Raw genomic sequence first — 12,633 nt, forward strand, 5'->3', positions numbered from 1 at the left:
GAGTGTGGAAACTGATGCTTCTTATAATTTGTGAAGAATTTAAGGGGCAATATTAACCTCAGTGATTACTCAGGAAGCACCTGAGTCATGACTTCAGTCTCCTTTTCATTCAAATCCTGAAACTATCCACTAGGCTAGACAAGAAATAACACCTTATTTGTCCAAAGGATTTTCCACCGTTTTTGAAGCAAAGTAACGAAAAGCATGCTTTGTCTAGGAAGTCAGGGAGATGGTACAGAGGATGGCATCGTCATCAGTAGGTGGGTACACAGGTAGTTGCAGTCTCAGCTGGTGAGGACAGCAGTTGGCTATGTTTGGGCACCTGGGTGAGCAGACAGCGCCTCAGGAAATTCGGGAGCGGGAGGCACGATGCAGTCCTGGAGCATCGAGATGGGACTCCAGACCCTGACATGAGCATCAGGGGAAGAGAGACCATCTCTGGAGGAAATGAGATGCTACTAGGGAATTAGCACAGACTTAGATTTGAAGATAGTTTTGGCCATAAGGAGCAAGGCAGGAGGCTATTGATTGGAAACAGAAGAGTTTAGGGGGAGGTCTGGCCTCTTAAATTTTCCCTGACAATGGAGAGGAAGGGTCATAAAACCTGAGGCAGGAAGAGTAATGTAGCTCTAGCTTCAAAAGTTAGGAATTGAATGCACAGGATGTAAGGAGACCATTAAGTTATGTATTCCCCTGAGAATATGCCTTTTCCAGTTTGTTTGTTTTTTTTCCTAAATACGAATCGAAGATACTGCTAGAATTTCCATCCTGATAGCACTGTTTGGTTTTGGAGTCCTTTGCTAGTCTTAATTGTTTTCTGGGTATCTGGCTTGTATTTCCAAATGTGTGATATAAAACATATATTTAAGCGCTATACTTTTTAAAGATGTGTTATGAAAATTTTCCAACATTATTTTTCAATCACAGATACAATTGAATGATACTCTGATGTCAATTACATCTGTTCTGAAGTCATTTGACCTTGCAAATTCCTGCCCATACTGCTTGCCAATAGAGATCTCTCTTGGCCACACTCTCGTAGGTGAAGGGCAACAGCCATTTCACCTCTCTTCGCCAATCATTTCCTCTGTTCCAGCTTGAATTCGTACAGAATTCTTACAGCTCGTCTGAAGACTGACTGAAATTGTATGAAAATAAAACTCAAGGCCCATCTGCTCCTCTAGTTTTCATCCAAGATTCCCTGGAATGGAAGTACACTAGAGACCGAATATTTGCCATAACTGTGTGGCTGTAGTTTTGGAAGACATCCCAGTATGGGAAAATACAATACTAAATTATTTCAAATGTTAGCATTCTCTCTACTACTACTACTACTACTACTACTATAAAAATTCTAACTTTCTCTGGGGATTTGCTTGATTTCCTAATATTTAATGTCTGCAGAATATTGAGACACATGTTCTAGAACAACAAGCAAGCTGTCTCTTTGGAAGATGGAATGTGTAATAACTGTTATTACAGTTGGAGATAAAAATGGATAGTTCATCATCATAGTCAGTCTGGCAATATGGGCACACGTGGAGTGCAGCGACAACCATCTCCAGGAAATTTCATCCCCGTTGTACTCTCCATGATTTTGCCTAAGTGTTTCCTCTCTCTACAGTGTTCTCAACCCTCTTCATCTATATGCCCTCAATTCTTCAGGTCGTATTCATTATTTGTATGTTACCTGTTACCATAATTGATCATTACTCTTTCTTCTTCGTGGATACATGGAATATTTATTATATTAAACCAGAGGTTGGAAAACTATTTCTGTAAAAGGTCAGATAGTAAATAGTTTCGCTTTGGAGGCCATATAGTCTCTTTTTTTTTTTTTTTTTTTTTAACATCTTTATTGGAGTATAATTGCTTTACAATAGTGTGTTAGTTTCTACTTTATAACAAAGTGAATCAGCTATACATATACATATATTCTCATATCTCTTCCCTCTTGCATCTCCCTCCCACCCTCCCTATCCCACCCCTCTAGGTGGTCACAAAGCACCGATCTGATCTCCCTGTGCTATGTGGCTGCTTCCCACTAGCTATCGATTTTTTTTACATTTGGGAATGTATATATGTCCATGCCATTCTCTCACTTTGTCCCAGCTTACCCTTCCCCCTCCCCGTGTCCTCAAGTCGATTCTCTAGTAGTTCTGCATCTTTATTCCTGTCCTGCCCCTAGGTTCTTCATAACCATTTTTTTTTGTTTTTTTTTTAGATTCCCTATATATGTGTTAGCATATGGTATTTGTTTTTCTCTTTCTGACTTACTTCACTCTGTATGACAGACTCTAGGTCCATCCACCTCACTGCAAATAACTCAATTTCGTTTCTTTTTATGGCTGGTAATATTCCATTGTATATATGTGCCACATCTTCTTTATCCATTCATCTGTCGATGGACAGTTACATTGCTTCCATGTCCTGGCTATTGTAAATAGAGCTGCAGTGAACATTGTGGTACATGACTCTTTTTGAATTATGGTTTTCTCAGGCATATGCCCAAGAGTGGAATTGCTGGGTCGTGTGGTAGTTCTATTTTTAGTTCTTTAAGGAACTTCCATACTGTTCTCCATAGTGGCTGTATCAATTTACATTCCCACCAACAGTGCAAGAGGGTTCGCTTTTCTCCACACCCTCTCCAGCATTTATTGTTTCTAGATTTTTTGATGATGGCCATTCTGACTGGTGTGAGGTGATACCTAATTGTAGTTTTGATTTGCATTTCTCTAATGATTAGTGATGTTGAGCATCCTTTCATGTGTTTGTTGGCAATCTGTATATCTTCTTTGGAGAAATGTCTATTTAGGTCTTCTGCCCATTTTTGGGTTGGGTTGTTTGTTTTTTTGATATTGAGCTGCATGAGCTGCTTGTAAATTTTGGAGATTAGTCCTTTGTCAGTTGCTACATTTGCAAACACTTTCTCCTATTCTGAGGGTTGTCTTTTCGTCTTGTTTATTGTTTCCTTTGCTGTGCAAAAGCTTTTAAGTTTCACTAGGTCCCATTTGTTTATTTTTGTTTTTATTTCCATTCCTCTAGGAGGTGGGTCAAAAAGGATCTTGCTGTGATTTATGTCATACAGTGTTCTGCCTATGTTTTCCTCTAAGAGTTTTATAGTGTCCAGCCTTACATTTAGGTCTTTAATCCATTTTGAGTTTATTTTTGTGTATGGTGTTAGGGAGTGTTCTAATTTCATACTTCTACATGTAGCTGTCCAGTTTTCCCAGCACCACTTATTGAAGAGGCTGTCTTTTCTCCCTTGTATATTCTTGCCTCCTTTATCAAAAATAAGGTGACCATATGTGCGTGGGTTTATCTCTGGGCTTTCTATCCTGTTCCATTGATCTGTATTTCTGTTTTTGTGCCAGTACCATACTGTGTTGATGACTGTAGCTTTGTAGTATAGTCTGAAGTCAGGGAGCCTGATTCCTCCAGCTCTGTTTTTCTTTCTCAAGATTGCTTTGGCTATTCGGTGTCTTTTGTGTTTCCATACAAATTGTGAAATTTTTTGTTCTAGTTCTCTGAAAAATGCCATTGGTAGTTTGATAGGGATTGCACTGAATCTGTAGATTGCTTTGGGTAGTATAGTCATTTTCACAATGTTGATTCTTCCAATCCAAGAACATGATATATCTCTCTATCTGTTGGCATCATCTTTAATTTCTTTCATCAGTGTCTTATAGTTTTCTGCATATAGGTCTTCTGTCTCCTTAGGTAGGTTTATTCCTAGGTATTTTATTCTTTTTGTTGCAATGGTAAGTGGGAGTGTTTGCTTAATTTCTCTTTCAGATTTTTCATCATTAGTGTGTAGGAATGCAAGAGATTTCTGTGCATTAATTTTGTATCCTGCTACTTTACCAAATGCATTGATTACCTCTAGTAGTTTTCTGGTAGCATCTTTAGGATTCTCTATGTATAGTATCATGTCATCTGCAAACAATGACAGCTTTACTTCTTCTTTTGTGATTTGGATTCCTTTTATTTCTCTTTCTTCTCTGATTGCTGTGGCTAAAACTTCCAAAACAATGTTGAATAATAGTGGTGAGAGTGGGCAACCTTGTGTTGTTCCTGATCTTAGTGGAAATGGTTTCAGTTTTTCACCTTTGAGGACGATGTTGGCTGTGGGTCTGTCATATATGGCCTTTATTATGTTGAGGTAAGTTTCCTCTATGCCTACTTTCTGGAGGGTTTTTATCATAAATTGTTGTTGAATTTTGTCCAAAGCTTTTTATGCATCTATTGAGAGGATCATGTGGTTTTTATTCTTCAGTTTGTTAATATGGTGTATCACATTGATTGATTTGCGTATATTGAAGAATCCTTGCATTCCTGGGATAAACCGAACTTGGTCATGGTGTATGATCCTTTTAATGTGCTGTTGGATTCTGTTTGCTAGTATTTTGTTGAGGATTTTTGCATCTATGTTCATTAGTAATATTGGCCTGTAGTTTTCTCTTTCTTTGTGACATCTTTGTCTGGTTTTGGTATCAGGGTGATGGTGACCTCATAGAATGAGTTTGGGAGTGTTCCTCCCTCTGCTGTATTTTGGAAGAGTTTGAGAAGGATAGGTGTTAGCTCTATTCTAAATGTTTGATAGAATTCGCCTGTGAAGCCATCTGGTCCTGGGCTTTTGTTTGTTGGAAGATTTTTAATCACAGTTTCAATTTCAGTGCTTGTGATTGGTCTGTTTATATTTTCTATTTCTTCCTGGTTCAGTCTTGGAAGGTTGTGCTTTTCTCAGAATTTGTTCATTTCCTCCAGGTTGTCCATTTTATTGGCATATAGTTGCTTGTGGTAATCTCTCATGATCCTTTGTATTTCTGCAGTGTCAGTTGTTACTTCTTTTTTATTTCTAATTCTATTGATTTGAGTCTTCTTTCTTTTTTTCTTGATGAGTCTGGCTACGGGTTTATCAATTTTGTTTTCTTCTCAAAGAACCAGATTTTAGTTTTATTGATCTTTGCTATTGTTTTCTTCATTTCTTTTTCATTAATTTCTGATCTGATGTTTATGACTTCTTTCCTTCTGCTAACTTTGGGGGTTTTTTGTTTTTCTTTCTCTAATTGCTTTAGGTGTAAGGTTAGGTTGTTTATTTGAGATGTTTCATGTTTCTTGTTTCTTGAGGTAGGATTGTATTGCTATAAACTTCCCTCTTAGAACTGCTTTTGCTGCATCCCATAGGTGGAGGCCGTATAGTCTCATTTTGTGACATTGTGCTGCCCTGTGAATGTAGCCGCATACAATACATAAATGAGTGAGTGGGGCTGTTCTCCAACACAACTTTACTTACAAAAGCAAGCAGTGGGCCAGATTTGGCCTGTGGGATATAGTTGTGGACTCCTGTGCTTGACAATGCTCGGGGGTTTTAGGGCTTGCAAGAAACTTAGCTAATTTCTTCATATTATATGTGAGTTATCTGTAGAAAGGGGGTTAACTGACATACTCAAGGTCACACACTTAGGACAGAGAAAGTAGTGACAAGGAAGTCACCTAAAAAACAGCCCTGCATTTTTAATTTATTTGTTACTTTCAGTACTTGATTATATTCTATTCAGCATTGAATAACAAACTGGTGGTATTATTCTCTTGTTTCATGTTTAATTACTTTATGTGGGTCCATACATTATTGCATCTCATGAGGGGATGGGAGGTAGATAGATGATAGATAGGTAGATAGATAGATAGATAGGTGATACATAGGTATATTTTATTGCCCAAACTTGTTAGAACAGTACGGAGCATAGAGTAAGATCTCAAGAAATATTTGTGGTTAAAGTCTTCCAGGAGAACATACAATTATGTAGCATTTTTCTTAATTACATGGTTATAGATTTTGTCTCAGTTTAGAAGATTGTGAGGTTGCCGATGCCTAAATTCTGATAATAATTTTAGAGTCACCTTTTTTAAAAAAAGCAAATAATCTTTTATATGCTCTTATCTTTCCTGATCCAAGTTTTATTCTAATTTTGTTATTTTGATTTATATGAGTTTTAAAAATCAGTGAAAAAGTTTTAATTTGGTATGAAGATGATTAATTTGTTATGGAAGTCAAATTTTTTTAAAAAATGTAATAAGGATAAACTATCTTCAGGTTTTATAACTGCTATATTTATATTTTTTTATATATTTATATATTAAATTCTAAATTTAAACTAGCTAATGGATCACTTAATTATTTATCAACTTCATTTTAATTACTTCCCATGTGTAACATGTAACTATATATGCACTGAATGCTTACTTTTGGAAAATGTGTCATTCCTTATTACCAGGTATAAGCTAGCCTTATTGAGCAGGTTTAGACTAGAAAAGGTTTCTCCTGGCACGATCCTGTTGATTTCTAGCAGAGCTCACTTCCTCTTTTCCTTCAAATTACTACTCAGATGTCACCTGATCAAAGGGGCTTTTCTTGACTAGGCAGCAAAAAACAGCGACTCTCTCAACCTCCACCCCACCCCCCAAACTCCTTGCCCCCTCTTTCATATTTAGTGTCTCTCTGTAGTATTTTTCACCATCTCATACTATAAATTAACCTTTATGTTTTTACCTGTTTGTTTTTGTTTTAGTTATTTTTAGTTTCTGCTGGAACGTAAATTATATGAGGACAAGAATGTCATCAGTTTCATGTACTGCTGCATTTCCTGTGCCTGGCACAGCACAGGTTCTTTCTTACATATTTATTTATTTATTTTATTTTTATTATTTTATTTTATTTTATTTTTTTTAGTGAAGTATAGTTGATTTACAATGTTTTCTTAGTTGCAGGTGTTCAGCAAAGTGATTCATAAATATATATGTATATATATATGTTCTTTTTCCAATTCTTCTCCCTTACAGGTTATTACAAAATATTGAGTATAGTTCTCTGTGCTATAAAGTAGGTCCTTGTTGGTTATTGGTTATTTGTTTTGTATATAGTAGTGTCTATATGTCATAGATTCTTATTTTATATGAATTAATAAAATAAAAATGAATGAACATTAGCACATTCTTAATATAATGGAAACTTTTGAAGTAACGATTACTCCTTAAAGTTAAATGCAGAATTTACATCAAAAGACTGCACAAAGTTAGACTGAGTCAGAAGTTAGGAAATCAAGGTTTTATATGTGTGCTCACTGGCATCTAAACTGAATAGTAAATTTTTAGGCAATTAATATGAAATCCTTCACTGTGGATTCTTACTTTGTGAATTGATACTTTTAAAATAAATTTTATGTTCATCGTTTCATTCTTTTACATTTAACTTTCCAGGGACTATATTCATTCACACATGCATATTTCTCAGAGGCACTTGCAGCAGAACTAAGAAAAATAAGAAATCTAACTATGATTTACAAGGATGGATGTGTTCATTTTAACTTCAGTTTTGTACACACTTGAGTGGTGAGATAATGAATAGTAATTCATTTCCCCAGTATCACTGGGGACTTCACTCCACTTGAGTGACTTTTCAAGAAAACTAGTTCATTCCTTCTACTGCTAGTTTTTTTCTTTCCTGTTTATGAATATCTGAGAGAGCAGCCATTCTAGAAAATACAGTGTAGTTCTGTATCATATTAAACAGAATACTGAACACGTGTAAACACTTGTTGGGGATTTAAGACCATCTCTCTAAAAGTTAGGTGTTGCACCATGTTGTAATTCAGCATCATGCTTCGACACTCTGAGTTTGTTGGGTTTAGTTGTTGTTGTTGTTTTTCGTTCATTTATCCCCCCTCCCTCCCTTCCTTTCTTCCTTCCTTCTACAAATGTTGTGAGAGTGTGTGCCAAGTGCCAGGTACTGTTCAGATCACTGGAAAGTAAGCATTAAGCAAACTATCAAAAACTTTATTTCCGTAGAGCTTCCAATCGAGTGGGAGAGAAAAGCAACCAAACAATTGAATGAGTGAAAACACAACGTGTCAGATGGCTCTAAATGCTATGAAGGAAAATAAAGCTGGAAGTGGGTACAGTGAGGGCAGTGCGGTATTCGTGTAGCTGGGTAGACTAGGAGAGCTCGTCTGCATTGTGAGAGATAACATTGAGTAGAGCCTGGGGGAGATGAGGGACGAGGCTTGTGGTCTCTTGCAGGGACCGCTGTGGGCCATTGGAGGACGTTGCACTTCATTCCAAGTGACTGAGAACAGGAGCCAGGGGATATTTTGAGCGCAGGAGCCACCTTACCCACCTGTATTTTTAAAACTGTCCCTTTGGCTACTGTGTACAGAAGGACTATAGCAAGGGAGGAAGCAGGAAGGCTATTCAGTCTTTCACAGCAGTGATCGCGGATGGCTTCTTGGACCAGATGAGCAGGTGACATGAGGTGGTAGGATTGGGGATATTCCACTCTGAGAAGACATGGCCCTTGGTGCAGTCTCCCAGAGAGCGAGAGGAGACTGAAAAGAACCCCAAGAGTTGAGCCCTGGGCCCTTTAACATTTAGACATTAGGAAGGTGAGAACAATCCCTCAAAGTGAAATGGGAGAGTCAGCAGTAGTAAGGGAGGAGGGAAAGAAAGTTAATGGCGGTGTAGACGCCAAGCGCGGAGTAGAATTGAGTGATCGGCTGGTTCCAGTGCAGTTGATTAGTCAAGTATGATGGGAACTGATTAATTTTTTTAGACAGCAGTGCTTTTTGTGTTGGCGATTATCTTGTCTTCTCTTACTGACACCTCTTTCCTAATCTTTTAGTTTGGATATTATTCCTCCTGGTCTTCCCTCCTTCAGTCTCCATGTTTCTAACCCCGAATCCCTAGAATGAATAAATAACTGAAGATTTTTAGGAGATGCCAGATTCCAAAGCTTGGGAAATAAACAACCACAATGTTATTCATGATTCTGAGATAGCAGGCCTGCGTTGAGGCCCCTCAGAATAAAGCACTCTATCATAGTTATAACTCTTGAGAATCAGAAGGTGGTTTAAACTGTGCCTGTGGTTTATTAGAATTATCATAGTTGAGTTACCGAAATTCCAATCATTTGCTAGATAAATTTTAAATTTTGTACTATATTCAATGATTATTTTAACAAATCATTTTATCCAATGAATATTTAAAGATCTTTATTGAATCTCTCTCTCTTGTCTTTTCAGAAAAATGTGATGAGCCACTTGTGTCTGGACTCCCCCATGTAGCTTTCAGCAGCTCATGCTCTATGTCTGGGAGCTATTCTCCTGGCTATGCCAAGATCAACAAGCGAGGGGGTAAGGCGACTTTTATTTCATTTGTCGACAAATGTATTAAAGGAGAACATGTTATATTTACAACTGCATTTCTAAAGTATATTTTATCGTACAACAGCTATTAGCTGGCACCCAAAATCATTCTCCCCACTTTTGTTAACAGAGACATAGACACTTTCTATAAACCTCTTTTGTGGCCACTATTGTGGAGTGATATAGAAAAAAATGGGCTAGAAATAAGAGATGGTAAATTAAAGAGGAAGGATTTTTGGAGTTGCATATGATAATGAATTCAAAATGACATAAAAATTCTGAGTTAAGGGAAGTCTTGTTAATCAGAAAATCATTTAGAAAGAAGTTAAAAAAGAATTGGTTCCAAATATGTGTACCATGCACGAAAAAGAATACTTTGTATTAACTGCTTTTTTCCCCTTTTATTAATGTACACATTTAGTTTCTATTGAAAATGCAGGATGAAAAAATATGACCCTTTGCAATTTCTCCCCCAGCACACAGAATTTAGCTTTGTTACTAAAGCCATATAAAGATTTGCGTACATTTGCAGCTAAAATTTGACTTTTGGACTTTAAAGACATGGTACTAATTAGTAAATGATGATTTCAAAGTAGACAGCAGTTGATAGAGAATAAAAGAAAATGATTAAGAACAGAAACTTAAAACTCTTTTGCTTCAAAGGAATGCTGATATAAATATCAATGAACGACAACTTGGAGAGAAACAATATTTTCTTGGATAAATATGTATCAAGTAACAAAGACCATAATTTTTTTTCAGTAAAACAGGAAATACTAAGCTTAAATCACAACCAATTCAGGAAAAAAATGTGAAAAAAGAAAGAAGGAAGGAAAAGGAGGGAGGGAAAAAATATAAACAAAGGTGAAAAAAAAGAGAACAAGGGAAAACCCAAAAGGGGAAGAAAAAAGAAGAGGGGAAGAAAGAAAAAAATATCAGAAAAGAGAGAAAAAAATATCAGAGAGATTCAGAAAGACCAAAAAGGTGAAGAAAATATGTAAGAAAAAAGTAGAATAATATATACAGAAATTCACGCAAGTGTGAAGATACCTTAATCAGTAAAAAAAAAAAAAAAAAAACCCAACTTGGTGAAAGAGATACACAGACAGAGGTAGAGGAAATAAATTTTAAATATATATACAGTTTTGATTTAAAAGTAGTATTCATCAGCTGCTTTATTTTTTTCAGTGAGCTCTTTTTTTTTTAAATTGAGGTATAATTGACATAACAATATATTAGTTTCAGGTGTACAACATAATGATTTCATATGTGTATACATGTATGTATTGCAAAATGATCACCACAATAAGTCTAGTTAACATCTGTCACTATACACAGTTACAAACTTTTTTTCTTGCAATGAGGATTTTAAGATCTAGTCTCTTAGTAACTTTCAAATATGTAGTGCATTATTGTTAACTATAGTCACCATACTGCCTATTACATCCTCATGATTTATTTATTTTATACCTGGAAATTTGTACCTTTTGACCCCCTTCACTCATTTCACTTAACCCCTCCCCACCCCACCCCCGCCTCTGGGAACCACCAGTCTGTTCTCTGTATCTGCGTAGTTACGCTCATTTCATCACGTGATATTCATCAGGCTATGGGCATGAGAGACCTGGTGAGTTACTATAAGTTTTCAAAAATTTTCCTTAAATATGTCAAAGTAATGAAAATTTTAAAGTATTCCTTTTCCATACAAGTCACTAAAACCAAACCAAAAAAAAAAAAAAAAGAATATAGATAGAAAAACATGAAACAAAGAACTTACCATACCCAAAATCATAATTATGATGCAGGCCAGCCTAGCACTAATAAATGTGGAATAAAATATAAAAGGGAAAAGAAATAATACATATATCCCCAGATGTCAAGGGGATGTGATATTCCCTAAAGGAAGTGTCATGATATTGAGAGATCGAAAACAACTTTAATGAAAGGAAGCAGTCTCAAAATATTTCTTTAGAAAGTTCTGTGCGAAAATACGACTGATGAATTTTATACCCAGTGAATCTGAGCAAGTCATGTCAAGCATACAACCTCTTCAGGAATACAAATGAAACAATCCAACCAACAGTGAGATGAGTGAAAAAAATAAAGAAAGAAAGAAACCATGGTCCAATGATGGATACTGAGCAGTGAATTCATTTAAATGTAAGATTGTGACTAGATAATTTAGGAATTACAGTTGTAGAACAGAGTATAAATGTTACAGATGCAAGAAGGTAAAAATACCAAACTATGGGATTAGATATGTGCTTTTCCCCCCTGCCCCCAACTTTTCAGAACAGGAGGCCACTAGATGCTGTAACTTTAAGTGCAGATTTATTTTGTTTTTGTTTTTTTAGGAATTACTATATTTTATTAAGAAACATCAACAGTTTTTTTGTTTTCATTCTAGTAAAGTTATGTTAAAATATTTTTTCATTTTAAAATAGTACAAGTTGCCACTTTGAATTATTTAGAGCTATTTATCTATTTATCTACTCGTATATGTAGAGTGAGGTATCTGAAATTAAACTTCTAAAATGTTAACTTTCTTTAAACCTGGAGGATGGGATTTGAGGAATGTTTTTACTTTCTTTATAATAAGTTTCTTTATAGTTTATAGAATGTATACATCTATACCTATACATATATGTACATAGATAGAGGTACAAATACAATGCATTTCCAATAAGAAAGTTGTTTTGAAGTCAAATGATTATAAAACACAATTTATGGTTTCTTAGTTGTTTGACTGGAAGCTTATTTGACTTTTGATACAATTGTATCTTTTGATATAATTGTATCTTTGACTATTGATACAATGCATTATCACGTGTTAGGGTAAAAACCTGACGTTGTAGTTCATGGGGAAAAACCATTGTCTGTGCTATAGTTATAGATTTATGCTTGCCTATGGTCCATTTTATCAATATTTGTTATGTGGGAAGGTTTAGTTACTTATTTTTTGACTCCCAAAGACCCCTTTTGCTTCTCAGTGGTGTATGTGCGTAGTTGCCTATAACTTCCTCACCCACCCCAGCCCACACTGTCTACCTGTTTGGGACTGTCACACAAATGGCCACGTCTCCACTCCTCACACTGCCCTGCCTCTGCGTGTACATACAAGACACCCATGCACAGGGCTAGCTTAACCCTGGTTGAGGTTAGTAACCTCAGTATGGGTCAAGGTAGTCAGCATCAGAGAGGAGGGTTATTTCCTCTACAAGAAAAAAACAAATATTAAAGAAACAAACAACCCAATCCAAAAATGGGCAGAAGACCTAAATAGACATTTTTCCAAAGAAGACATACAGATGGGCAAGAAGAACATGAAAAGATGCTCCACATCACTAATTATTAGAGAAATGCAAATCAAAACTACAATGAGGTATCATCTCACACCAGTTAGAATGGGCATCATCAGAAAATCTACAAACAA

General features: G+C 36.0%; 1 protein-coding gene across 2 annotated transcripts in view; it reads left to right on the forward strand.

Annotated features, from left to right (window-relative positions):
- The window catches only part of CNTNAP2 (contactin associated protein 2), a 2,096,032-nt gene that overhangs the window by 615,486 nt on the left and 1,467,913 nt on the right, over window positions 1-12,633 (forward strand). For both annotated transcript variants that reach the window (XM_061198858.1, XM_061198859.1), the window contains exon 2: window positions 9,078-9,188. In XM_061198858.1, coding sequence (XP_061054841.1) covers window positions 9,078-9,188 — 111 coding nt within the window. The remainder of the gene's footprint in view (window positions 1-9,077; window positions 9,189-12,633) is intronic.

Source organism: Eubalaena glacialis, chromosome 8 (assembly GCF_028564815.1).
Source record: "Eubalaena glacialis isolate mEubGla1 chromosome 8, mEubGla1.1.hap2.+ XY, whole genome shotgun sequence".
Taxonomy (NCBI): Eukaryota; Metazoa; Chordata; class Mammalia; order Artiodactyla; family Balaenidae; genus Eubalaena; species Eubalaena glacialis.